This window comes from Haliotis asinina, chromosome 5 (assembly GCF_037392515.1).
Source record: "Haliotis asinina isolate JCU_RB_2024 chromosome 5, JCU_Hal_asi_v2, whole genome shotgun sequence".
Taxonomy (NCBI): domain Eukaryota; kingdom Metazoa; phylum Mollusca; class Gastropoda; order Lepetellida; family Haliotidae; genus Haliotis; species Haliotis asinina.
In genome coordinates, this window is record NC_090284.1 from 38615891 (window position 1) to 38643467 (window position 27577).

Below are 27577 nucleotides of genomic sequence, written 5' to 3' on the forward strand. Positions count from 1 at the left end.
GTCGTGTATACATATGTGGTACGTGTAGAGGCTTTAGGTGTGTGAGTGGGTATCACGATACCGTACCGTGGACAATTGCTCATAGGTGATACACAGGTGAGATATTTAACCGGGAAGTCTTCACGAGATAGACTCCTTGATTTTACACGTGGGAGGCATAATCAACCGTGACATTTGTTGTGGGATATCTTCTGAAGGGAGCAAATGTCAGTGACGTTACACAAATACAGCATGTACACACATCGCTACAAACCATAGCATGGTCAGTACATAACAGATAACCAAAATGTCCACATGTGTACGTGGAATTTCAAACGAAATATACGTCAAAACTGACTGTGAATGATTTTACATGTATACATCAATGTGTATTAAATATATTTCATTCACACACAAATACTACTATATAAATGATCAAATGGAGCTCATATCGATGTCTGTAAATCATTACTACTTAAGCATGTTTGATATATTACGTAATGATGTTGCAGTACACAAACGAATCAACAAAAAATCTCACTTGAAGGGGTCAATCTTTGTCACCAAAGAATACCTAAACGTTTAGAGTACCTGGAAGCTATAGATTTGCTTGACAGAACGTATCTGTCATCCACCGAGACTCCAGATTCTTTAAACGCCTTTGACATAAGCAGTAAGTGAAATGAGTGTTGCTCTACACGTCACTGCACTGGTATTTCACTGTGTGTACCTCCACTTTAACCACTCCCCTTTTACCTGAGGCGTTAGCCAATCAGAAGTGGTGTAGGTGTCACGTGACTTATTGTATTCGAACACAAAGCACGAGTACCTGCCGTGTGTAATTAACCTGTGAACATTGGCTTTGAAACACAAGATCAACATTTCATTTTGGACGGAATTATTGGATTATATGTGTAATTCTTCATCAGGTAACGAAACCTATTAAGCAGGCAGGAATGATCACCCGTGACAGGTAATAGGTCGTCTGGTGACACCATTCAGTGACGATCACATCATGGCGTCGGTGTAAACTTCCGATCAAACTTGTTGAACCCGATTACAACTGTTGTATATTCGGATTAGTTTATGCGATTCTCTATGAAGTAGTCCAGTAAGCACTGGCAGAGCCAACTGTCTGTTGCTCATATATTGGCTGCTTTCTATCGAGTGTCTTGAAGCCAAGAGAGCCCCGTTGCATATTGGACAGGATCGCGTTGCATATCTCGTCCTCGGCTAATCAAATCAACAGTGGTGAATCGAGCTTGTGTCGTTGAAATCCTAAACAAACGGGGGATGATGTAAATTGGGAAGATGAAGACAGAAAGATGGAGTTATACACCGAACAACGGATACACATGGAAAAAGTCACACATACTGGTGAAACTGGCTGTTTGTGTCTTGGCCATTTTCACGCCAACAACACTTTCACAAGGTAAGAGAAGGCCCATGGCAGTGTGTGATAATTGTCCTTTATTTTGTGTATGTCCCGATATGTTCAGTGTTTGATCGGATGATCACACGTACAAACAGGTGTAAACACCAATACACAAATGTGTTTCATCTTCATTGTGTTTCACGCAGGAAATTATATAAATAAATGTGTTATTTGATTAGTTCGGAAATATATGCATATTGACCTAGACTACAACTATAGTACATTATCAGTGGTTTCCATCATGCTATAGTTCAAGACTTTTCGCAGACAATATTGCATGCAACACGTGATTCACCAATATGCTGTAAGAACTTAAGTCATTGCTGTATATGAATGATATGGCCTGATCTCCTTATTTGATATTTGGTCATAATTAATGTTGAAAAAGTTCAGTATTATTGCTTATAGAATAGCTGAAGTGTAAGTGTTTACGGGCATGTACCTGTTCTAACTAAGTTATACTTTCAAGTGTATGTATAACAGTGTTACTTTGTTATTTCAAGTAACAAAGGGAAGTGTCTGCAGATCAGGTTGAAAAGGCAACAGCTGGCAGAAAAGAACAACTGACTGTACAACACCAGTTTGCATTCATGGAAATAGAACCTACATGATAACATATCTGTCTACCGAGTTAGTATCATGCAGACAGGCCTAGCTCTGTGCTGACCAACGTAGAGAATGTACACAAACCAGCTGTAATGGTTGGGTCAGTGGTTAGAGCACTTCCTTGTCTCTTATTTAAGTGTTATGGTTCAGTCCCTCAAGTATCCTTAAACAGATTTATTTATGCCCATTGTTTTAAATTTGATTCTTGTGGTAAATCAGTGACCCATCTATGCAGATGTCACATATTAAAATAAATATGATCACCTGTAATATTTATTCTTGGGTTTAGATAAACTATACCTTCCTTGTTGTTGATAACAAGGAACATTTACAGCCTGTAACTTAGGCTTTTTCCAAAGTGTACCACAGCAAGTATTAACTCCTGTGACTGAGAGTCTGTACATCAGGACAAAGCCCCAATAAGATCCATCATGCAAACACAGGGGTTATACCTTGTGTGTGGCTATGCTGTGTCTATGGTCAAACCGAGATATTTGTATGACTAAGTAACTGTTGTCAAAGACTAACTAACTTCCGTAGAAGCCCACAAGCATTGACGACTTCCCTTGTCTGAAAACACCACATAAAGCAGGCCACAGTATCCACTGGCTTAAGTGTGAAGATGTTCCTTCAGCATGTTTGGGATTTTCATGATATTTGGACTCGAAAGTTCTTATGGTCTGTTTTCAAGGAAAATGAACCAGTGAATTTCACTTTGATTTAGTTTGAAGAAAAAAGGCAATCAAATAAAGTGAAATTAACATTGCGAATCCTCAGAATTCTACCTTGCCAACTGAACATTTACAACTCAGAATTTTATTCAACTTGGATTAAAAACTGTTTAAGAAATGATCATAGTTTAAAATTGCTGTTATTGGTTTGTGTTACAAGGGGGTAAGTGCAGTATCTGGAACAGTGAAACAAATGCATGTGCGGTACATGATGAACATTATGTACTTAGGCCAACCCTTATTGTTTTCAGCGTTTCATGTAATGTGCATACCCCCTTGTCATACAAACCAAAAATGGCAATTTGAAACTATGATCGTTTGTTAAACAACTCTTACTGAGGTTGAGCAAAATTCTGAGATTTAATTGTTCAAGTGGCAAGGTACAATTATGAAGATTGTCTTAATTTCACTTTATTCGCCTTACTTTTTTGTTTAAAGTGAATTTTTTCTTTTATGTTTTCACTGCAAATATACTGTCGTAGCTAGTTATAGATATCCTTGTATGTTTGGAGTTAAAACTAATGAAAATAGCATCACTGCCAACGATAATGAACCTAATTCTGTTTACCAAATTTCCTTCATTCGTTGTTAACCTATCGAGACAGGTTGATACCAACTTCTGCAAGAATGCTTTGGCATTGGGCAGAGAAGCACAGGAGAAACTGTTAGCCTAAGGATGTCATGCTAGTTTTGATGAGAATCTGTAAGCTGTGGAAATTCAATCACTGAAATACAGTCGTCACAGTAACTTCCCATAATTTGAGTTATAAGAGACCGGTAACCTCTTAAAAACTTTTCATATGGGGGGCATAATGTTCACCAGTAGCTTAACCAGCAGGTTCATAATCATGGTAATGGATTGTTCAGCTTTATAGAGTCTTTAAATTATGCATTCAGCTCCATACATAACTAGATGCATCCTGCACTGAAGTAGCATGCCAATATGTCAGTTGTAAATATTCTAAATATTGTCACAAAATTTGGTTTGTGTTCATGGTGGAGAAAACAATGATGATTTCTTCTTTCATCTTGTGTGAATGTAATGTTGAAACATTAACAAGTTCATGAGCATGGTGAAGAGAGTACTGTGAAAAGCGTACTGGAATAGTTCACACCATTTTCAGAAGGTTGTTATGCCTTTCATCATTTACTCTTTACATTTAGGGTGAACTAGGGAAAAGTTCAAAGAAACCTAACACATTGATTGGTGTCCTTCGTTGTGTTTATCATTAAACAGATTTATGTTGTCAGGAGGCCGGCATAAAGGCTGGCCATGATAATTGACTAACAAGCAGAGAGTATGGACAGTCAGTCATGCCCTATTATCACTGAAATCCTCTTTCATTAAGGCATGTGAGGGATTGTATCATGGAATATAAGTGTGTTCCACTTGTTCCATCTCTTAATAGAAGAACATTGCATTTAATAATGTTAAAGCTTTAGGTGAGGAGGTGTGTCAGTATCATGCATTAATCATGTTAATAGAGGTTATAAACAGATGTCTAAAGAAATTGTTATCATTTCTGAACATGTTTATTTCCAGCTGAACCAATTACATGAAGAATGTGTAATATATTGCGAGAAATAAATTCTGCATTTGAGTATCAGTACTTTACATCACTATAACAATGCACAAAATAACATTTTTTCTTGAATCAATAAATAAAAATTGGAAAACAATAAACACAAAGGATGGTTTGCCATGTATGACAGCTGTTGCAAAGGATAAGGTGACTGTATTAGTCTCTTCCATACACAGAGGCTTGCAACACAAAAACTAGCATCAAAGGATAGACTGTCACTGACAAGGTCTTAGCACATTATCAGAGCTCTATGATATATACGTTGACGCTTGTTTTTTGCATTACCGATTTCTGTGCTACCATAGCCGTGATGGCTGCCATTGTAAAACACACTGTCTCATTCATAGACCATATATGGCCTCTGTCCCTTTTTTATCAGTCAGTTCAAGCAGTCAGCCTCTCTTCAACTGCCTATCAGGGGACTGGTGAGAAGTTGACTTTGTTCCGTCTACCATCGACCCGCTAACTTAGTCCTGTTGATACACTATTGCATTTCTTTTTACAATTCATCTTTCTTTTGGACAAGTTCAGGCAAGAAGGTGAACATACTTTTGGCAATGTGATGAAAGAAAGCATTATAGCTTGAAATGCATTGTTGGATATGTGACCATAAACATGTTAAACAAGGATTGTCAAAATGAGCTTTGATGCGTGTTTGTTTCTTTGTGTTGAGTACAACATGGAACATTACTTAACTGAAGTGAAGATGGAGTTAAGTGCCTCTCCACATCAGTATAACACCAACCATCTGAAAGGAAATAATGATTTTATTTGTTTCATAGTTTTACATTTAGACTGTTAGCAAATATCTGATGTTTTTCTTGTCTTCAGTAATTATGTCTGGTTGAACCATTTCAAATTCTTTTACTTTTCATTCCTGATCCTTTCGTGTGGTGTGAGTTGAGGATGTGTCTGAGGGCGGTTTCTATCAAGCACTCTGGTTGATGTATCTCCACCTTTGTAGACTAACAACCCGGATCCACCTACCATGGAATTGCTGATGAAGATCTTTGACGAATCAGTGACACTAATTCTCTGAGACTTTCCTCAGACTCATGAGCCCTGATGATCATGTCTTCCTGTGAAGCAGGGATCAGTATTCAGCCACTGGTGCTGTGAAATATCAATGGGTCTTATTTTGTTCAGGGCATCACTACTGGTATTTGATTTGGGGCACAAATGTTATAACACCTTGCTGATTTTGTATACAGGATACTATAGTATAAAATATAGTGCTTGATTCATTGTGGTAGTGACTGAGATCACTATTTCACATTATTTGTTTTGACACAATCTGCTGATTTTTCAAATTACTGTCGTTGCTATAGATTGCAATCATTTTCATACACAAAACAGTGCCTGTAGTTCGATATGAAAGTTTGGCTCTACTGTATCCAATGTTACACTGTTGTATAATACTTGTAAAAGACAGTGATTATATGCAGTCGATCAGAGATAATGGTTACTGTTTCTCCTCTTGTCAAATGTATGTCCAGTGTGGAGGGGCCTAGCTATTCATTTAATCATCACCCTGTCTTTCATTGACTAAGCTTTCTACTTTTTCTGTTCATGTTTCGACAGTGTAATTACCCTGTTTACTTGAATATTGTGTCAAACCTACAATCATATGTTATCATGTAACAGATGCATAGATTAGTATTTGTTGGGAAAGCTGAAAACAGGTCTTCAGTCAAGTGAAATGTACAATCAACTTGTCTGGCTCAAGTTGAAGCTACTGTTCAGTAATGTTATTGTCACAAGTTATGAACATCAGTGACAAGCATGTCATAATCACCACATGTCACATACGAATACTTAAATGCCTGTGTGTCTGTTAAACAGCATTATTGTTATAAGACCAAGGATAGTGGATGATGTTCATCTGAACTATAAAGGATTTGACCAAGGTCTTTGAGGGATAAATCTTCCTTTAGTTCTTTGACACACAATGTTTTGAGGTCATGCAAGACCCCTACACCAGGTCAGTTCACCTGATAAAGGGGTCTGACATGACCTCGAAACATTGTGTCAAAGAATTAAATGAAGATTTATCCATAAAAGATTTGGTCATTTAGAGCAACTTCTAAATGACGCTAAAAGACATTATAAAGGATTCCTCTTTATTTATTTACATTGCAAAATGATGGATTGTATGTATGTAATTATATGCTTGTATGTGTGGAGAAACCGGTACAAGGAATGAGAGATTTTGTTTTTTACTGATGGAGAGAACTAATCTATGTTTTTTAAAACTGTTAAGTATGAAAAATTGTATGTACTCTTAAAAAAAACCAGATTGAAAAATGTGTGTAAATGGATATATACTCCTAAGAAATAAAAACATACTGCACTCAATATCCAATTTTGTGTGGGTAACGTACCAATATTTTTCCTGAACACAGTAGTAAACATTAATTTAATGTTCTTTTGTGCTTTTATACTGTTTAGATTAGTATGACATGTTGTCCTAAGAGGCATAATGATATTCATATTTAATATTGATATATGAACTGTCTGGAGTATTTTGTCTACTTACTAAATATGGGTCAGGTTGTAATATCTTGACATAGTCAAGTTATTACTATGTTTTTGTAATAACTAATAACAGTCTGTGTACATGGTTTGCACTCTGTACATACTTAATGTACACTGATGTACTGACAGCAACAGATATATGCACTTTTCCATACCATGCCCATGAGAGATGATATACTGAAGAAATGTTTCAGAAGTTAAAAAATTATGAATAGGTAGACCATTAACTTTTTCAAGGTCTTCAAGTGGCTATGTTATCCAGATATTGTACGTTTTTGGGGCAGAAATATTTGCAGAATTGATGTTTGAGCATGGCAAGCTTCCATAGGGTAAATATTGCCAAGTAGTGTGCTTTCATCCCAGTACGAATCGAAACATGTTCGAGTTGGTCATGAAAAGTTGGATTGGCATACTGCCTGTTTCATAACATTTTGAAAGCAGCCTGAGGAAGTGCCAAATCCATTACAGAATGTTTTTTTCAACATGATTATCACTTTTCTTAACCAAATACCACATTCGATATATTAAGTGCCCAGAGCCATCTGAGGCTCCAAACCATTCAGCATTATGTTTTAAGTAGGTAAAGATTCTGATTATTTCACCAAATGATGAGGAAAAATACCAGTCAGGCTAGAAATTCCTGAACATAGAACACTTCAAGTTTTGTTTTCAAATATGGATATATGTCCATGAGGGGAAGATACACTGGATGGGGATGGTAAACTGTTTAGCACTGGTAATACTGTATCATTTACTTAAGTAACAGAACATTATCACCTACAATAAGGAAATGGCAGTAGCATTGTTAGATGAATAAGTTAAGCTTAGGATATTTGCTGTTTTATCATTTTTATGTGGTTGAATTATTAGTTTAGTTTAGAGGTCACATAAAAACTTATTGAAACCATTGTGTTTTATATTTTGCATACACCCTTGATTTAGAGGTATCAATGTAAATATGTTCAGTGCACCACTAAGCAGTGCTTAGATTCCCTTACTACTGAAGCTGTAGTCACGCTGATCTGTGCTACGTCTTTCAGTCATCAATTGATTCCATGGGCTCATGTGTCCTGTCATCAAGACACTCATTTCGTTTGGAAATGAAATATATTTTTTCATGCACTATAGATTATTTATCCCCAGGCAGAAGTAAATATTACTTCACATGACCTAGCAATACAGTGTCATACAATCTTTTCCTTTCAATCTAATCTTTACTGACGGTTCTTATTTGCTTGGATACATTGATTTGCCTATTTCTGCTACAAATATTCCCTGTTGAAAACAGGTCTAATGAAGACAGATTAGATCCAGATTACCAGTGAAGCCAACACCAATTGACAGGTTTCTTCTTTAGATGGACTTCATCAGGATCAAACAAGGAACCATATGATTCAGCTCTCCCTCATTGGAGAGATTTCATGAAGCATACCAAATTACTGGACATTAGTACAAGAAGCTGAGAGTTTTGTGGTACCTGTCAGCTATGACTGTAGGATCTGCTTGTGGAGCACTTAGTGTGCATGCCCCAGGTTGCTGCCAGAGGTTGCAGATAGGCAGGGTTGGAGGTCAATAAAGTTCAGCAGTGTTTCTTCTCACAAGTGGTCCTGAAGGACACTCATTGTGTTAAAAATATCTTTATCTTCCCAATGTCCGCAAGGTGGCATTGTTCTGTGTTTCGGGGTATAGTTATTTTGTTTAATTTATATATGATGTAAGAATGTTAAGACTCTTTGATGTGTGCCCATGGGAAGAGGGTACACAGTCATCACATCTGTTTTGATTAATATTGAGTAGTTTTGGTGATGTCTTCCTGGTTTGAAGTAATTCATTAAATTTGTTCATCCAGCTGTTTGTTTAGCTTCACACATATGACAACTGTTATATGCTGGGTTGAAATAGATCAACTGACAATGTAAATGGACATCCCAGGGGATGAGTAACAGGCCCATGTTGAGAAGTTGTTTTAATTGAAGTCACTTGTGGCAGTATTTAGTATGTGAAGCTGTCAACATGGCAGCTGCCCTGGGATTCAGTTTGATTCATTGGATTAGCAGATACAGTCCTTGGGTGTGTTGGAAAGCTGCTGGACATTTTGTCCCAAAGGATGATCCATGTTATTTTGTTGCTGTATAGAATAACATCTGATAAAATTAGTTTAGAGTCAAAAGGAAAATGACAGTTCAGTCAGGTTTCTGGAAACAGGGTTTATTCTTACTTGTTGCCCCATCAAATGCAAAGAAATATGTAGAGGCTATTGCTGGAATGTGCAACTCACTCACTCACTCGCTCGCTTGAGAGATTCCACAGGTGCTGCTGGAAGTTCGATTTTGCCAGCATCTAATGGAAGAGGCTGACAGTGATGGAGACTTTGTTCTGCTATAACTGGACTGGAGCCACTACAGTGGTCTATCTATCTCTACCTACATGTCCATTAGTACCACTGTATTTGATTTCCTCCATATTTGTTATGTGATATATACATGTAATTTGCTTATCAAATGTGTAGCACAGATTGAACTGCTCAGTGTATGTTTTCCATGCAGTCATTTAATATACAAGATTTCAAACAAAAATTGTCTTTGAAGTTTGGCAATGAGCATACAGTTACCAAACCTTGTAATCAGCCAGCATTCTGATGATTGATCTGTCTGCTGACCTGAATGTCATGCTGTCTCAACATTATGGCTCACAGATGAATTTTTGATGAGGAATGCTAAAACAGTAAACTGGGGAACTTCAGTGATCATGATTAATTTAGACTATTCTTGACATTTCATTGTGCTCGTGAAACTTGTACGTCCGTCTGTTTGCTGTAAAGCATAAAGTTCAGTTCCTCTCATGACAATAAAGTATTCTTAGATATGTAAAATAAAGTGGTCTGCCTTATGTCTTATATTTAATCAGTAATTTATGGGCTTGTAGGATTGCTTTATTCTCTCTGTAAGTCTATCCCACAGACCAAAGCATTTTCCTTCTACCCAGTCTTGTCTGTAGCACAAAAGTCCTAACTGAAGCTCTCTAGAGCTCTATTTCAGTAGCAGTGGTTCTTTGTGCCTATCAAAAGTGCATATTTTCTGAGATAAGCAATAAGCTGGTCTTCCATGGAATGCTACCAACTGAACTTGATGCTTTGTTGTGTGGCTTCAGTGTGAAGATTGTAGCAATGCTGTAGTTAGTTTCTATCATCGATCCTCAAAGATGGGTAACGTGGGTACTCAGGACAGGTGGGTAATGACTTGGACCCAGGTACCTGTTGCAAATTCAATACCCGGACCTGCTTTTATCATGTGACTAAGAAATGAAGAAGAAACATTGAACTGTTTTAAAGTTCTGCCTTGGGAAAAAAATCATTTACAAGCATAGATGGTATTCAAAATAGTATCAGTGTAGGAAAGATGTAGCAAATCTAGCTTGCCCACAGGACCGGCTGGTCAAATTGTTTACCAGTCCTGCCAGAATCTAGCTTGCCCACAGGACCGGCTGGTCAAATTGTTTACCAGTCCTGCCAGAATCTAGCCTGCCCACAGGACCGGCTGGTCAAATTGTTTACCAGTCCTGTCAGAATCTAGCCTGCCCACAGGACCGGCTGGTCAAATTGTTTACCAGTCCTGCCAGAATCTAGCTTGCCCACAGGACCGGCTGGTCAAATTGTTTACCAGTCCTGCCAGAATCTAGCTTGCCCACAGGACCGGCTGGTCAAATTGTTTACCAGTCCTGCCAGAATCTAGCCTGCCCATAGGACCGGCTGGTCAAATTGTTTACCAGTCCTGCCAGAATCTAGCCTGCCCATAGGACCGGCTGGTCAAATTGTTTACCAGTCCTGCCAGAATCTAGCTTGCCCACAGGACCGGCTGGTCAAATTGTTTACCAGTCCTGCCAGAATCTAGCTTGCCCACAGGACCGGCTGGTCAAATTGTTTACCAGTCCTGCCAGAATCTAGCCTGCCCATAGGACCGGCTGGTCAAATTGTTTACCAGTCCTGCCAGAATCTAGCTTGCCCACAGGACCGGCTGGTCAAATTGTTTACCAGTCCTGCCAGAATCTAGCTTGCCCACAGGACCGGCTGGTCAAATTGTTTACCAGTCCTGCCAGAATCTAGCCTGCCCTTCAGATATAAATGAAACACCATTTCAAGACTTAAAACTGGTTTCCCTTTTAAGCTGTCATTTGATATGCACACACAGCACCTTGAGTGTAAAATCTCTCCTAGTGGAGTCATATGGTTACAGCTTTAGAGAACTAGTCTTCAGACAAGTCATCATCATCTCCATCAGGATCTGCAAAAGTCAGATATATTCTTATAGCAAACATAACTCATCAATTTTGTATGTGATAATTTTATCTGTTTGAGTATTCTAGTATCCTGTGGCAATTATTCAAAACAGTTATAGTCATTATATGTGTCATTGGTTTGCTAAAACTGACTCGACATGAGGACGGACGAGACTATTTTTAACCTGTCCGCCACAAAATTCACCTGTCTTAGATGTACTGATAATATTCCTCATGAAACGCATTGCATTGGATAACAATAGTAGGTGACTTACTGAACGTTTTACGTATAATACAGTCAAAAACTGCTTAGAAGCTATTTTTCATTAAATATTTGTGAGTGATTTTGATAATAACAATGTCAGGGTCAGTTCCTGACAGCATATCTCCAGGATTTACAGGATGCCAATTCTTGCATCCTGTATGCACAAAAATTAACAATGGACCTTATGAAATAGACTAGTGTGTCCATAGGGATGCAGAAAAAGTCCAAATACTTTTTTGTAGTATGAAGACGTAACAATAAGTATCACTGAGTCAGGTTATGATATCATTTGCAGTTTAATTATTACTGTGATGATCATGATACACAATTCAATAACAGTGACTGATTTGCAACAATATTATGACATAGTATTAATAATAATATTTATGTGCCTGTGACCCGGATTTTGCAATCCAAGGCCCCTGAAAATTAACAGTATGAGTCCCTGAGGACCCTCAAAAACAGGACTCGAGGTAAATCCCGGCTATCTATCTATATCTGAATAAAGCAATGTTAATATAAATAAAATTTTATTATTTGATAATGGGGAGTGTGAATCTTTATCAACATTGTTTTCTGTCTTTCATCCAGTATACATTTAGAAGAATAAGATGTCACATGGTGTCATTGGTTTGCATGATGTTCAGTACATCTTTATAATTATTTTGTTACATTTATATTTAATGGTGTACACTCAGTAATTTATTTATGCTGTCAATTGTATATTGCCAGTAGGTTGTTGGAAAGGCAGTTGTTTGTAGCTCCTTGTTTCTCTTGGAAAGATGTTTGTTGTTGATGTTTCTACATTGATGACATTCCCACACCATTGTGACTTAGCTGCAATGAGCACTAAAGCATTCTGGCTTTGTGCCTGGTGTGACGGATTCAAAATATATCCAGATGCCGCTCTTAATCTCAGCCATGACTGATTTATTAAAGGGGAATAACTTGCAATTAGTGTTATAATGGGTACCCTGGTTGGGTCGGGTAATAGGAGGTTTGGTACTATGGGTAAGAAATTTGGACCTGTCCCAGCCCTAGCACTCCCCGTGTTAGAAACGGAAAAAAATTGATGATTCGGTTCTCAGTAGTTTTGTTATTTGACTTGCGTGGAGCAACGTGCAGTCCAAATTACAGGATGTACCAGATTTGTTAATTTTTGTGCTGATTTGCATCTTTACTGAGTTTATTGTAAGTTTCTTGTCAGCTATTAAAAGGGGCTGCAACTACTTCCACTTGTATTTGTTTCATATAAACTATATTTTTATTTGGGAAATGACTTCCAGTTAGGCAATTCAAGGAGAAAAACTATTGCAAAAGTATTGCAACAGTAGATTGAAGTAGATGATCACCATAACAATGCTTGTTTTTCCCTCCATAGTCATTCCTAGTATTCAGTACTAATCTCTGGGCTAGTTCTATAAATGGAGGGATCATGGTATACTAACCTCTAGTGACTGAAATGAACATATTTTACAGAAAAAATAGCAAACATTAGTGAAAAGGAGCTGAGAGACTTTCTTCATTTTCTGAACTAGTGGAAATCTAGACTTGCCATATATTCTATGCTTTCTAAGATATATTTATTTCAGGGTCTGTATGACAGACTAGGATCATGAGTGTTATCAAACCTTGTCAAACTTGTCAAAAGTTTTGTCATTAGACTTATGTGTCTCCCTGATGAAGACTTATTGTAGACAAATCAAAATATTTTCATATTTTGATAAGCCAAGGGGTGTTAAATCATTCTCTAGTGCCTTGGGAAAGGAAGGGAAAAACAGCTCATTTTCATCCTCCAATATTTTATCAGCCAACCCTCATTAATACCATGGCTGTTGATGTGCTGTCGGCAATGTTAAAATTACCTTGATTATATCACATGCTGTTTGAAGATGGTTTTGCCTTTCAGTTGTGAGGCACATTCATTACCAAGAAAATATTTAGGATAGACTATAAAGATTTATTTGAAATCTTCCAGGCATATTGATTATAATTACGATCCCTGATTCAGGGAAAACTAATTGTCTCTGAACAGGCCAAAGAATTAAATCAGTCATGAATATCTGCCAGGTTTTAATTTTCTTAATCTGAGAATTACAAAAACAACCTGCTATTGCTGTAATCAATTAATGGTATCTCAATACGGCAATAGTGAAATAAATTCTTTGACTTTTCTAGCCTCTGTCTGATCAGATATTTCAGAATGCCTGGTTCATATAGAGTCCAACAATGATGGATGCATGTTCAGTAGACTCTAACTTGTAGGGGCATTTTGATTAAAGTTTTAGAAAAATTCATATGCCAGATATTATGTAAGGTTAGATAAAATGGAATTGTTTTTATATTGATCTGTCTGTTAGTCCATCACCTAACAGGGTTTTTCAGTTCTGCAGCAAACTCTTGAGTCAGTTGAACTGTTCAAAAAGTGAATGCTTCCAGCCTTGCCAGAGATACCGCAAAACATTGTGTTTCCTTTAAATTCAATAGCACGCCTTTCCCTTTCCTTTGACAAGTAATGATACATCTTGGATCACAGTGGCCTTGATTACCTCTGAAGGATAAAGCTTAAGGTTTCACTAGGATGGAGATCCAACTAGAATTGATGCACTTGAGACATAGTTCAGATTATTTGGCTTTTTATCACCAGGTGATAATCTCCTAATCTCACTCCCTGTCATGAATGTTACATGGAAAATGAAAATAATAGGAGGACCAGGGAATGTTTTGGTGATTTTCAAACAGAAGTTATAAAAAAAGTGGTCTTTTAAGTCATTATGACATCAGTAGGACACTGTACATATCAAAATGTATATCTTATTGGTCTAGGGTCAAGTGAATTTAGTTAAAAGTCACAAAAAGTATAAGTTGACTACTTTTATACAGACCAATCCACATCACACAAGTAGAAAAGTGTTTCACAGTGTTTTACCAAAATTTTTTATTGCTGCATGGATGTGGAAGGGAAGCAGGCATTCATAGATGTTTTATGTCCTGTGAGGATTTTGTTGTGAACTTTATTCATTTTTACATGTATTTTCTGGTTATGATGCAAACTTTGTTTCATTTCACTTCATGGGGATAACAGAACGGACTGGTTCATCAGAGCCTGCTGCAAGGTGACCTGGATGAGACCAGGTCCTCAGAAGCTGCTGCTTGTTGTCTGGATCAGACTAGGTCCTCAGAAGCTGCTGCTTGTTGTCTGGATCAGACTAGGTCCTCAGAAGCTGCTGCTTGTTGTCTAGATCAGACTAGGTCCTCAGAAGCTGCTGCTTGTTGTCTGGATCAGACCAGGTCACAGATCCTGCTGCTTGTTGTCTGGATCAGACCAGGTCACAGATCCTGCTGCTTGTTGTCTGGATCAGACTAGGTCCTCAGAAGCTGCTGCTTGTTGTCTGGATCAGACCAGGTCACAGAACCTGCTGCTTGTTGTGTGGATCAGACTAGGTCCTCAGAAGCTGCTTGTTGTGTGGATCAGACTAGGTCCTCAGAAGCTGCTGCTTGTTGTGTGAATCAGACCAGGTCACAGAACCTGCTGCTTGTTGTCTTGATCAGACTAGATCCTCAGAAGCTGCTGCTTGTTGTCTGGATCAGACTATTTCCTCTGTACCTGTTGCTGCTTTTTGTCTGGATCAGACAAGGTCTTCAGATCCTGCTGCTTGTTGTCTGGATCAGATCAGGTCTTCAGATCCTGCTACTTGTCTGGATCAGACCAGGTCTTCAGAACCTGCTCCTTGTTGTGTGGATCAGACCAGGTCACAAGACCCTGCTGCCTGTTGTCTGGATCAGATCTGTGGACCAATCCCTTCCAAATCACTTTGGTGTGTAACTTATGGCCTTGTTTGGTATGTCTGTTGTTAGGATGTTTTATGATTTAAGGAACTGTCATCATATGTTATCGCTACTAAGACTAATAGATGTTCAGGTTGCAGCCCTGTCACCCTTATACCATTATAATATTTGTTAACTGTTCATCTTGACATGTACTTGTAAACTTTAGAAAGGTTTTATCAGACATTGTGATGTTTGGCCAACCATTACAACATTCTGGAAGAACTTTTGAAATCATTAGCTCTGTTTCATGTACTTGAGGATGCCTAAAATTTCAGTCACAGAAGTTATCGCTGTGTTTCTTAAATGTCAGCTAAAACCAAATGTTTCATCATGGTTATAGAGATAAGGAATCCCAATAACTGACTGTATGTGGACCCAGCAAATCTAATTAGAGCTAATCAGTAATCTTATTTAGTCTTCTCAAGCTGACTACTTTCGAAGTCCATGTCTATGCCAGTATAATGAGGCTCATTTGTGCCATTCATATAGGTCCGCTGGGATGATATATTAGTTATAAACCATCATGTTCGTGATGGAGTCGTTTTTCCACTTCAGACATTTGACTGGTAAGTTGTGCATAGCAACAGGGGATATGTCAGGTAGTCTTTATCTTTGGAAGGATGTTGAAAGCTACGACTAATTTTACTTTGAAATTATATGTTTTTTTTCTTTGTTACCGAGTATTTTGGATATCATGGCTAATGATGAAATGTCATGCCAGGATGGTGCCAAACGTGATTAAATATGATCTCTTTCCATTGTAAGTCTGTGTATGTTTGACCAATTACTGGTATAGTTATATTCAGTACCTGTGTAATTTCTACCTAATGAACTAGTCCTTTGGATTTAGCAGCTGTATGGAATAAGATATCTGATATAAGTTTGCAGTTTTTTGGTATATAAAACCCCTATAAATATGTTCATGATATATGGTTTTACATGTCTAAAGTCAGTGCGATGATGATAAATGATTATAGGGACATTACCTCAAACCCAGAATGTGACAGACCTAGCGGAAAGTGTATCAGAGTGAATTTGGCTTGCCCATAATGGCAGGAAATGACCTTAGAACTATAGGTATGTAAAGTCATAGTTTATGTTATGTGTGGTATGTTGTTGTTGTAATATTTCAGTGAAATGACTGCAACATCCGCTGTATGGATTGTGTGGGAGTGTCTTACTCAGGAAAACACAGAAACTGAGGAGGAAGTATTGATTTTGGATGACCACATACTGACATACTGATAAATGTCCAAGGGGAATGTCAAAACCCAAATTGAAAAATAACTCCCCTAACCTGAAAAAAGCAAGAAAAAAACAAACAAAAAATAAATGCAAAAACTAATCCTTATGTGGAGTTCATACATAAGATTTGTGGCAGAGAGAGGTTTAAATCCAGGCTAAATTTACTTTATTTGTGTCATGTAGCTCTACTTATATTGCCACCCTTAACCATACTAATGGTAAATCTCCATTCTGTTGATATTCTATAACATTGTAGGTTGAGTACACATCATTACTGTAGGTACACAGTTGAATCTACACCATTACTGTAAGTGGACAGTTGAGTATACTTTATTACTGTAAGTGCACAGTTGCATATACTTTATTACTGTAAGTGCACAGTTGAGTATACTTTATTACTGTAAGTGCACAGTTGAGTCTACACCATTACTGTAAGTGCACAGTTGAGTATACTTTATTACTGTAAGTGCACAGTTGAGTATACTTTATTACTGTAAGTGCACAGTTGAGTCTACACCATTACTGTAAGTGCACAGTTGAGTATATTTATTACTGTAAGTGCACAGTTGAGTATACTTTATTACTGTAAGTTCACAGTTGAGTATACTTTATTACTGTAAGTTCACAGTTGAGTCTACACCATTACTGTAAGTGGACAGTTGAGTATATTTATTACTGTAAGTGCACAGTTGAGTATACTTTATTACTGTAAGTTCACAGTTGAGTATACTTTATTACTGTAAGTGCACAGTTGAGTATACTTTATTACTGTAAGTGCACAGTTGAGTCTACACCATTACTGTAAGTGCACAGTTGAGTATACTTTATTACTGTAAGTGCACAGTTGAGTATACTTTATTACTGTAAGTGCACAGTTGAGTCTACACCATTACTGTAAGTGCACAGTTGAGTATATTTATTACTGTAAGTGCACAGTTGAGTATACTTTATTACTGTAAGTTCACAGTTGAGTATACTTTATTACTGTAAGTTCACAGTTGAGTATACTCAATACTGTAAGTGCGCAGTTGAGTTCACACCATTACTGTTAGTGCACATTTGAGTATACTTTATTACTGTAAGTTCACAGTTGAGTATACTTTATTACTGTAAGTTCACAGTTGAGTATACTCAATACTGTAAGTGCGCAGTTGAGTTCACACCATTACTGTTAGTGCACATTTGAGTATACTATATTACTGTAAGTGCACAGTTGAGTATACTTTATTACTGTAAGTTCACAGTTGAGTATACTTTATTACTGTAAGTTCACAGTTGAGTATACTCAATACTGTAAGTGCGCAGTTGAGTTCACACCATTACTGTTAGTGCACAGTTGAGTATACTTTATTACTGTAAGTTCACAGTTGAGTATACTCAATACTGTAAGTGCGCAGTTGAGTTCACACCATTTCATTACCACATCACACAAACAGCCCAATAATCATTTTAGATTATCTTAAAATCTGATTTGTTGCCCTTTTTATGATTGATTATGTTGGGTCATCAAAAGTCCAATGTTGAAAGTCCATTGACAATGAATTAATAAAGTCAACAACTTTATTTGTATCTTATCAGACAACTTTGTGACAATGTATTACTTTTTGACCTCATAAATGCAAACTTGAAAAGTGAAGAATCTGACAGGAGTAATTTGCTCTAATAGTTTCAAATCAGCGCTATGTTCCTGTGGTGCTTTTCTTCCACACGAGTTGAGACATGCTACTCACCTGAATGTTTACTTTAGCTGTTTGGATGATGTGAATGACTGTTTTAATTTGCCACAATCCTATTGAAAGACCTTAAACATCATTATCTCCTTGCCAATAAAATTATCAGTAATGTCTATCCCTTTGTATACAAATCAATCATTTTCAATGGACATTGTCCCGCTCAGTGGCTCTTACCCAAAATAATGATTTCCCAACTCTTAAGTGTCTTATGAAATATTGATATAATGAAAGTAAGGGACTGTAGATTCGTCATCAGCTTGTAGTTAAGCAAGGCAAGGTGACAGATTTAGTGGATGGCTGAAAGGAGAGATTCTTGTCTGTCTTTAGGCGCAAATCCTAATGAATACAATTCATCCACATTGTTTGGGCACCTTCATCAACAGTGTTTCTCAATCAATAACAAATCGATGATAAAATGGCCACTGCTTCAAGGCAGCTGACCCCGGGTTATCTGCGCGATTAGTTGCAGTTATACCTGCACTTATGTTTACAGTCAGGCATTAATAGATTCAACACAGCTTGCAGTCGGAGGAAGGATCTAGGTCAGTGTCAGTCTGCACAGAAACCCTATACCGGCCACATAGATTATTCACTACATGCTAGAAAGTACTGTATTATGTTATTCTATGTCTGAAGTTTTGACATGTGCTTTTGTGAATCTGAGAAAATGGCTGATTATGACATTTTTGGCTTCTAATAATGAATGGACTTGTATATTTTTCAGAAAGGAAAGTAAATGCATTTTTACGTGTCATTCTGTGTCTGTGCAGACACAGCATTCAGCATGTTTAGAATACCTCCTGTATTGTGTTTATTTTGCCAATTCTGTGTTGTCACAATATACATTGGCTTCAGTCCAAATTAGAACAAGTTGTTGAAGTTTCTGATGAAAAGCTTACATCATAAAAAATAAGTTTAATTACCACTTGACCTGGTTATAAGCCAAAATTAAAATAGCTTTGCAGTGCACCTTCATAAAAATATGCAAGGTTCCATCATAAATTTCCAGAATTTCAGTGTGACAGGCATTCCTAATGTGTAGTGATGAGTATTCTGTCAATTCCTGCCGAAATATCACCATGGAGTAATTCAGGGTTCAGTAATTCAGTGTCCAGTCTGTGTGACGTTTAGTATTACACACTGGGTCATGTTGGTGAATACAGGTCCTCTTTCAAACTGATGTTGCAGTGGTTACTAAGTTTTATTGATTGCAACAGGTTTCCTGTAGGAGCTGAATGGTCCAGGACAAAAGCATATTACTGAGGTATCATGGCTGGTTATGTTGACATGATACCTCTTCAGTCATCTGCTTCATTTGTGATCAACAACAAATTATAATATTTCTATGGAAAATAATTCCCGATTAGCATAGCAGTCAAAACTGCCCTTTTGCTTTGCACAGTTGCTTCCTTTAGCTGTTCCAGGACTGCATCATCATGAGTTTGAACCATTCCAAACTGTGCTACTTTGTGCCTCATAGAGATGTGTTAAGGAAGGCAAGTAGCTAAAGTGTTTGGTATGAATGCTGATCACCATTCAAGTTATATTGGTATATTGTGTAAAACATGTTATTCATATCTACTATTGACACTTAAAAAGTGTAAAACCCCCACTAAGTCTTCACTGAAGAGATCTAATCTGCGTTTCGTTAGAATGCCTCCCATCTCGTCTCTCCTTCCTATGCTCTACACAGTCTGTTACACTGCATTATGACATCATAGAACATGCCATTTTTTTCTGTACGTCATGAATTTAAAACATGTAAAAAAAACAATTCCATTACACAACATGCTTTGGTAAGTAAAGTAACATGTCAGAAGTTGTTCGATATATTACAGGATGTTATTTGTTTGCTGTATTCTTCATCATTACATCTGTGAAGTGTTCTTTGGAAAAGGAAGAAATTTGTTTCAGTTAGCGTGATGATATATATTTGAAGCTCATCCCCGATCAGTTAAAGGAGTGTATGCATGTTTTTGGAAAATAACTATAACATTTCATATTGTTTAACACTGTAGTACATACTATGTAGGGATGTTATAAGTACATACTATGTAGAGATGTTATAAGTACATACTATGTAGAGATATTATGAGTACATACTATGTGCAGATGTTATGAGTACATACTATGTACAGATGTTATGAGTACATACTATGTACAGATGTTATAAGTACATACTATGTACAGATGTTATGAGTACATACTATGTACAGATGTTATGAGTACATACTATGTACAGATGTTATGAGTACATACTATGTACAGATGTTATAGAGGTTGTTAGAGCTTGTTGCGTGTTTATAATGAAAAGGCATTTCTGGCAACATGAGAGTTAACCTGTCAGAATGAGGGCAGGTACTTTATAGTCTTCACTAATATGGCCGGTGGTGTCACAATAGATTCTAGTGTTGGGGATTGGTTTAAATATCATAACTGATGACTAGTTCATTACAACCAATGAGTCATTAATTGGTTAGCATCATTTATCAGATTTTCCTGGTTATGTTTACTAATGCACAATAGATGAAGAAGAAACATGTTGCTCTTCTGTTTTGTTTTTTTTCATAATCAGCACAAACTGCATTTGCAAATTTCACATCTTTAAAGGATGATTAGTATGTTAAGGAACATAAATTTCCAGGAGTCTTTAAGATAAATTCAATCATGCTGAGTTGTATTGCCTATAAAATGTAATGGACAAAACCAGCCTTGTGAAAAATACTGTTATTGCAAACAAGTGTTCAGAAATTGTTTGTGTTCGATTATGAGAAAACCTCATGGATAGCTTGGTTGTTTTGTCATTGCGACTATTCTCTGATTGTTTCAGTTAGTCAGACCAGTGCTTATAGATACAATTTATGCAGTTGTTTTTTCAGTGACAACAATTGTGTCTATGGAACAAGATATTTTCTACAAGAATCAAAATGTTTTCGTCATATTTTTCTGGTCCAAATTATTCCTTTTGTCTGTGCTTGTCAGTAAATACATTTCAGTTTGAATGATTGTGATGACACAAACCAATTTTGTCAAATGTTTATGTGTGAAACACCCAAGTCCACTTTTGTTTAAAAAATGACTTTGTCCTTGCTTGTTTAAGTGTCAGAGACAAATGTCAGAGACAACATATTTAGGCCTTATATAGCATGCATAGCATTGATGTTCTTTGTTCACATGGTTAATCAGAATGTTAGACCATGCATCACATTCTGGGTTAATGAAAAACGAGAAAAAAATCAATGTAGCAAATTAAACATAGCCAAATATCCTTTTATCATTTTTGCATTTTTTAAATAGGTAATTATAAAGAGCTTTCAGCTGCCTAAGCCCTTGCCACTAAAAGTGTGTTTTAAGAAATTAGGGAAAAGATTACCATTTCTTAGTCATTTGTCAAATATTTAGAAATATCTGACAGATTCATTGTTACTCTGATTTTCCATGTGACACTGTCAAACTTGCCAGATCAATAACTTCAACATGTTTGGGGGGTTTAAGCGTAATCTGAATTCCCAAATAGCTTTGGCATCACAAGAAATCGTTTGTATTGATAGGAAATCACAGAAGTACTGCTCCTGGCCATCCTGAAATATGGATTGAATAGATTTGCATGTGATGGAGATGGGGGGCTGTGTAGTGGAAATGAAGTGGCCCCCAAATTAACCCTTCATATGTGATGGGCCAGGTGGCAATGATATCAGTTCTAGTCATGAACAACTACATGTAGAGCATTTAGAGTGTTCTGACAAATGGTTTAGTTATTGACCATTTTGGGGGCTTCTGCAAGTTTTTCAGTTTCTGTTAACAGTGGTGTATAAATGGAATTATAATTTGTTCATGTTTTAAAGATATTCCTTGCCGTCATGGAGTGAGAATATTTATCTTGTGTTCAAAATAACTTTCCAATTCTGTTTAGACCGTCATATTGAATGGTCCAGGACAAAAGCATATTACTGAGGTATCATGGCTGGTTATGTTGACATGATACCTCTTCAGTCATCTGCTTCATTTGTGATCAACAACAAATTATAATATTTCTATGGAAAATAATTCCCGATTAGCATAGCAGTCAAAACTGCCCTTTTGCTTTGCACAGTTGCTTCCTTTAGCTGTTCCAGGACTGCATCATCATGAGTTTGAACCATTCCAAACTGTGCTACTTTGTGCCTCATAGAGATGTGTTAAGGAAGGCAAGTAGCTAAAGTGTTTGGTATGAATGCTGATCACCATTCAAGTTATATTGGTATATTGTGTAAAACATGTTATTCATATCTACTATTGACACTTAAAAAGTGTAAAACCCCCACTAAGTCTTCACTGAAGAGATCTAATCTGCGTTTCGTTAGAATGCCTCCCATCTCGTCTCTCCTTCCTATGCTCTACACAGTCTGTTACACTGCATTATGACATCATAGAACATGCCATTTTTTTCTGTACGTCATGAATTTAAAACATGTAAAAAAAACAATTCCATTACACAACATGCTTTGGTAAGTAAAGTAACATGTCAGAAGTTGTTCGATATATTACAGGATGTTATTTGTTTGCTGTATTCTTCATCATTACATCTGTGAAGTGTTCTTTGGAAAAGGAAGAAATTTGTTTCAGTTAGCGTGATGATATATATTTGAAGCTCATCCCCGATCAGTTAAAGGAGTGTATGCATGTTTTTGGAAAATAACTATAACATTTCATATTGTTTAACACTGTAGTACATACTATGTAGGGATGTTATAAGTACATACTATGTAGAGATGTTATAAGTACATACTATGTAGAGATATTATGAGTACATACTATGTGCAGATGTTATGAGTACATACTATGTACAGATGTTATGAGTACATACTATGTACAGATGTTATAAGTACATACTATGTACAGATGTTATGAGTACATACTATGTACAGATGTTATGAGTACATACTATGTACAGATGTTATGAGTACATACTATGTACAGATGTTATAGAGGTTGTTAGAGCTTGTTGCGTGTTTATAATGAAAAGGCATTTCTGGCAACATGAGAGTTAACCTGTCAGAATGAGGGCAGGTACTTTATAGTCTTCACTAATATGGCCGGTGGTGTCACAATAGATTCTAGTGTTGGGGATTGGTTTAAATATCATAACTGATGACTAGTTCATTACAACCAATGAGTCATTAATTGGTTAGCATCATTTATCAGATTTTCCTGGTTATGTTTACTAATGCACAATAGATGAAGAAGAAACATGTTGCTCTTCTGTTTTGTTTTTTTTCATAATCAGCACAAACTGCATTTGCAAATTTCACATCTTTAAAGGATGATTAGTATGTTAAGGAACATAAATTTCCAGGAGTCTTTAAGATAAATTCAATCATGCTGAGTTGTATTGCCTATAAAATGTAATGGACAAAACCAGCCTTGTGAAAAATACTGTTATTGCAAACAAGTGTTCAGAAATTGTTTGTGTTCGATTATGAGAAAACCTCATGGATAGCTTGGTTGTTTTGTCATTGCGACTATTCTCTGATTGTTTCAGTTAGTCAGACCAGTGCTTATAGATACAATTTATGCAGTTGTTTTTTCAGTGACAACAATTGTGTCTATGGAACAAGATATTTTCTACAAGAATCAAAATGTTTTCGTCATATTTTTCTGGTCCAAATTATTCCTTTTGTCTGTGCTTGTCAGTAAATACATTTCAGTTTGAATGATTGTGATGACACAAACCAATTTTGTCAAATGTTTATGTGTGAAACACCCAAGTCCACTTTTGTTTAAAAAATGACTTTGTCCTTGCTTGTTTAAGTGTCAGAGACAAATGTCAGAGACAACATATTTAGGCCTTATATAGCATGCATAGCATTGATGTTCTTTGTTCACATGGTTAATCAGAATGTTAGACCATGCATCACATTCTGGGTTAATGAAAAACGAGAAAAAAATCAATGTAGCAAATTAAACATAGCCAAATATCCTTTTATCATTTTTGCATTTTTTAAATAGGTAATTATAAAGAGCTTTCAGCTGCCTAAGCCCTTGCCACTAAAAGTGTGTTTTAAGAAATTAGGGAAAAGATTACCATTTCTTAGTCATTTGTCAAATATTTAGAAATATCTGACAGATTCATTGTTACTCTGATTTTCCATGTGACACTGTCAAACTTGCCAGATCAATAACTTCAACATGTTTGGGGGGTTTAAGCGTAATCTGAATTCCCAAATAGCTTTGGCATCACAAGAAATCGTTTGTATTGATAGGAAATCACAGAAGTACTGCTCCTGGCCATCCTGAAATATGGATTGAATAGATTTGCATGTGATGGAGATGGGGGGCTGTGTAGTGGAAATGAAGTGGCCCCCAAATTAACCCTTCATATGTGATGGGCCAGGTGGCAATGATATCAGTTCTAGTCATGAACAACTACATGTAGAGCATTTAGAGTGTTCTGACAAATGGTTTAGTTATTGACCATTTTGGGGGCTTCTGCAAGTTTTTCAGTTTCTGTTAACAGTGGTGTATAAATGGAATTATAATTTGTTCATGTTTTAAAGATATTCCTTGCCGTCATGGAGTGAGAATATTTATCTTGTGTTCAAAATAACTTTCCAATTCTGTTTAGACCGTCATATTGAGTAGACATATTTTTGACAGTGCATGCTATTATTGCATGCTCATTATCCTGTTGAAGAAATTCTATGTTAAAGCATGTTTGTAATGTTGTTTGAATGGTCTATAAGTTGACTGATTAGCATTGTTAATAGTCCATGTTTAGTGCACTAGCTGGGTTTAAGCTTATGGCTTAAGTTGTAAAGTCCTTCTTTGATTAGTTGAGTTATCAATCTCAAAGAATATATTTTGAGTATTTTGTTTGGATGTAACTGTTAAATGTAAAACATTGAAACACAGAATGTTAGACAGCTTGATAAGAATGCTGTTTCATGACCCGCTGTGATAATGCGAGTGTGTTGGATTCTGATCAGTCCACCATGTGCAACCCCACTTACTGTACTCAAATACCTTTCTTGACACTCTACAGACGTTTGGGGATATTCAGTCTCTAAAGATTAAAATGACATGATAGAAGACGCCATTGTTAGAAGTCTACCAAAGCGTGCAATTTTCTAATAGTGTTGATTAAATAAGTGTACAATTGTCCCGGCTTGTCTTCCAAGTTGGTGTAAGGAATAGGTGTCTGGTGGGGAGTTAATGAAATTACCATACTGTAGAGTCAGACACCAGCTGGAGCCAATAATTACATCTCAATGTGACGGGTTGACACCCGCACAGCTGGACTACACACCGTTTACACAGGCCATGGTGGCAACATGCGCACTTTGTTCAAATTATAGAAAATATTTTTGTAAGAGTGATCATAATAGTCATGCTTGATTGATCAATTGGAGAGTCCCAACAGTCCATTGTGTGAGATTTGAATTTCATCTGAAGGAATAAAACATGCTTGTGAATGGACTGAGAAATATATGGGACTAGGCAAGGAAATATATATTGACTTAAATGTAAACCGCTGTTTCACTTTTTTTAGCATGTTGAAGTTCTTTGGATAGGTTGGTTATGAAGTTTGTTTCTTGAAAATATTTATGAATCTAATGATTACGATACCATTAGAATATGGAAATAAGTTTCAAAACTTTCTTCATTGCGATGCCACATGACAGTCATGATATTTATCATCCATATTCTGAAACAAAGATACCACATGAAGTTTTCCAGGTTTTTACAATGAAATACAGCAAAAATCAAGTGTGTTATTTTGAAATCATTTTGGTGATAATTCATATACCATTGATGCTAGGATATGAGGTACCTATCCCAGCGCTAAAATGACCCTATTGTTATATGTTACTGGTGTTTGTACTGTTGTAGATCTGCTGATATTACAGATGGTATATATCTGATAACATCAAGTTATGTTGACATAGCTTTAACCACAGGGCAGCATATTTCTTAAAGCAGTTAGTCATTATAGATACTTTCTCAACTTATTTTCTCTTGTGTTATTATTATTATGATAGCGAAAACCACTTACCAAAAAATTCTTTTCCACACTTCTGATTGTCAGGTCTCAAGCTTATTAGTTTTAAGTGAATCACACTGAGTGTAAATATGTTTGCGAATTTGATAGGCTGGTATAGAAAGAAAACCATGGTAAATATGGTTAATGCTTCAGGAAAAAGAGATAACAAATATGGCAACTTGTAAATATTGTTACTGTTTGTCCTGAGTGTCAATGTTGTGTATCCAGCATGTTGTGGCCTGCTTCTTAATGTCAGTGTTTTGTTTTACAGAGGAATACCCTCCCCAGCAGATCACAGAACAGCCAGCCTCCGGTGACCCAAAGCCGGAGAATGTGATCAAACGGCTGACCTGCCAAGCCTCAAGCTACCCGACCCCAGTCTACAGCTGGCTGAAGGATGGCACCTTCTTGCTCCGAAACACCTCACAGAATGTCTATGAGATACCCAACCTACAGCGCAGTGATGCTGGAGAATACAGATGTCTGGCTGGAAACAAGCTTGGAGCCTTCCTTAGTCAACCAGCCCACGTTGTAGTAGCATGTATGTATTAGTTTCTTATGAAAGTGGTATGGTGGTAAGGTGTTCGCTTGATTCGTTTGATTTGTTGGTTTGATTCATGTGTGTACATTGTATTAAGCCTTTCTCTGTGTCCCTATCATGATGTGTCTGGCACTGTAAACTAAAAACCCATTACCTCTCTTGTGCTTTTATATACAGTGTATTGAATTATTTGATGAAGGAATGGGTAATACATTGTTTGGTGCTATGACAATATTTGGAAGTTTCTTGACTGTTTCTTTCAGACATGGAAATGTTCCAATCTGGAGACACCCAGACAATAGAAGTCCAAGAAGGTCGGGCTGTTATCCTGAACCTTCCCCCACTTGACAGCGTGCCCGACCCAGACATCGACTGGAAGCAGAACAACTCCACCCTGTCTGCTGAATCCATCTACCATCATGTGACTCTACAGAAGAACCTGGTTTTGTTGTCCAACTCCATATCTGAATCAGGAAGACAGTTCCATGCACGTGCTGTCAATGGCTTCAGTGGTGCAGGCAGTCAAAGCCAGAGCCATATTTTTGTGATCACTGTTATTGGTGAGTGTTGAACAAGTGGCTTCAGAGCAAACAGTCATAACATTTACGAAATATGACAAAGTTGTGATCCATTCTGTGGTGTGTACTGAAATTGAATTTGTCCATTGGCTACATGTTCACCTGCAGTTTGACAAGCCCTGTTGTATGTTGTGGATATGTGCCATTGATAGCAAATAATGATGACTCATCATAAAACTGTCAGGTCATTGTGATCAACATTTATTCTTAGACCTTTTGA

The 27577-nt window shown here is 36.9% G+C and overlaps 1 protein-coding gene across 3 annotated transcripts in view; it reads left to right on the forward strand.

The window, feature by feature from the left end:
* Positions 1-771: 771 nt before the first annotated feature.
* The window catches only part of LOC137284386 (protein sidekick-1-like), a 62756-nt gene continuing 35950 nt past the window's right edge, over positions 772-27577 (forward strand). For 2 of the 3 annotated variants that reach the window (XM_067816169.1, XM_067816171.1), the window contains exons 1-3: positions 772-1411; positions 26510-26779; positions 27043-27339. In XM_067816169.1, the coding sequence (XP_067672270.1) occupies positions 1291-1411; positions 26510-26779; positions 27043-27339 (688 nt within the window). In that variant the 5' untranslated portion in view covers positions 772-1290. The remainder of the gene's footprint in view (positions 1412-26509; positions 26780-27042; positions 27340-27577) is intronic. The other variant, XM_067816170.1, reaches the window with a different exon arrangement.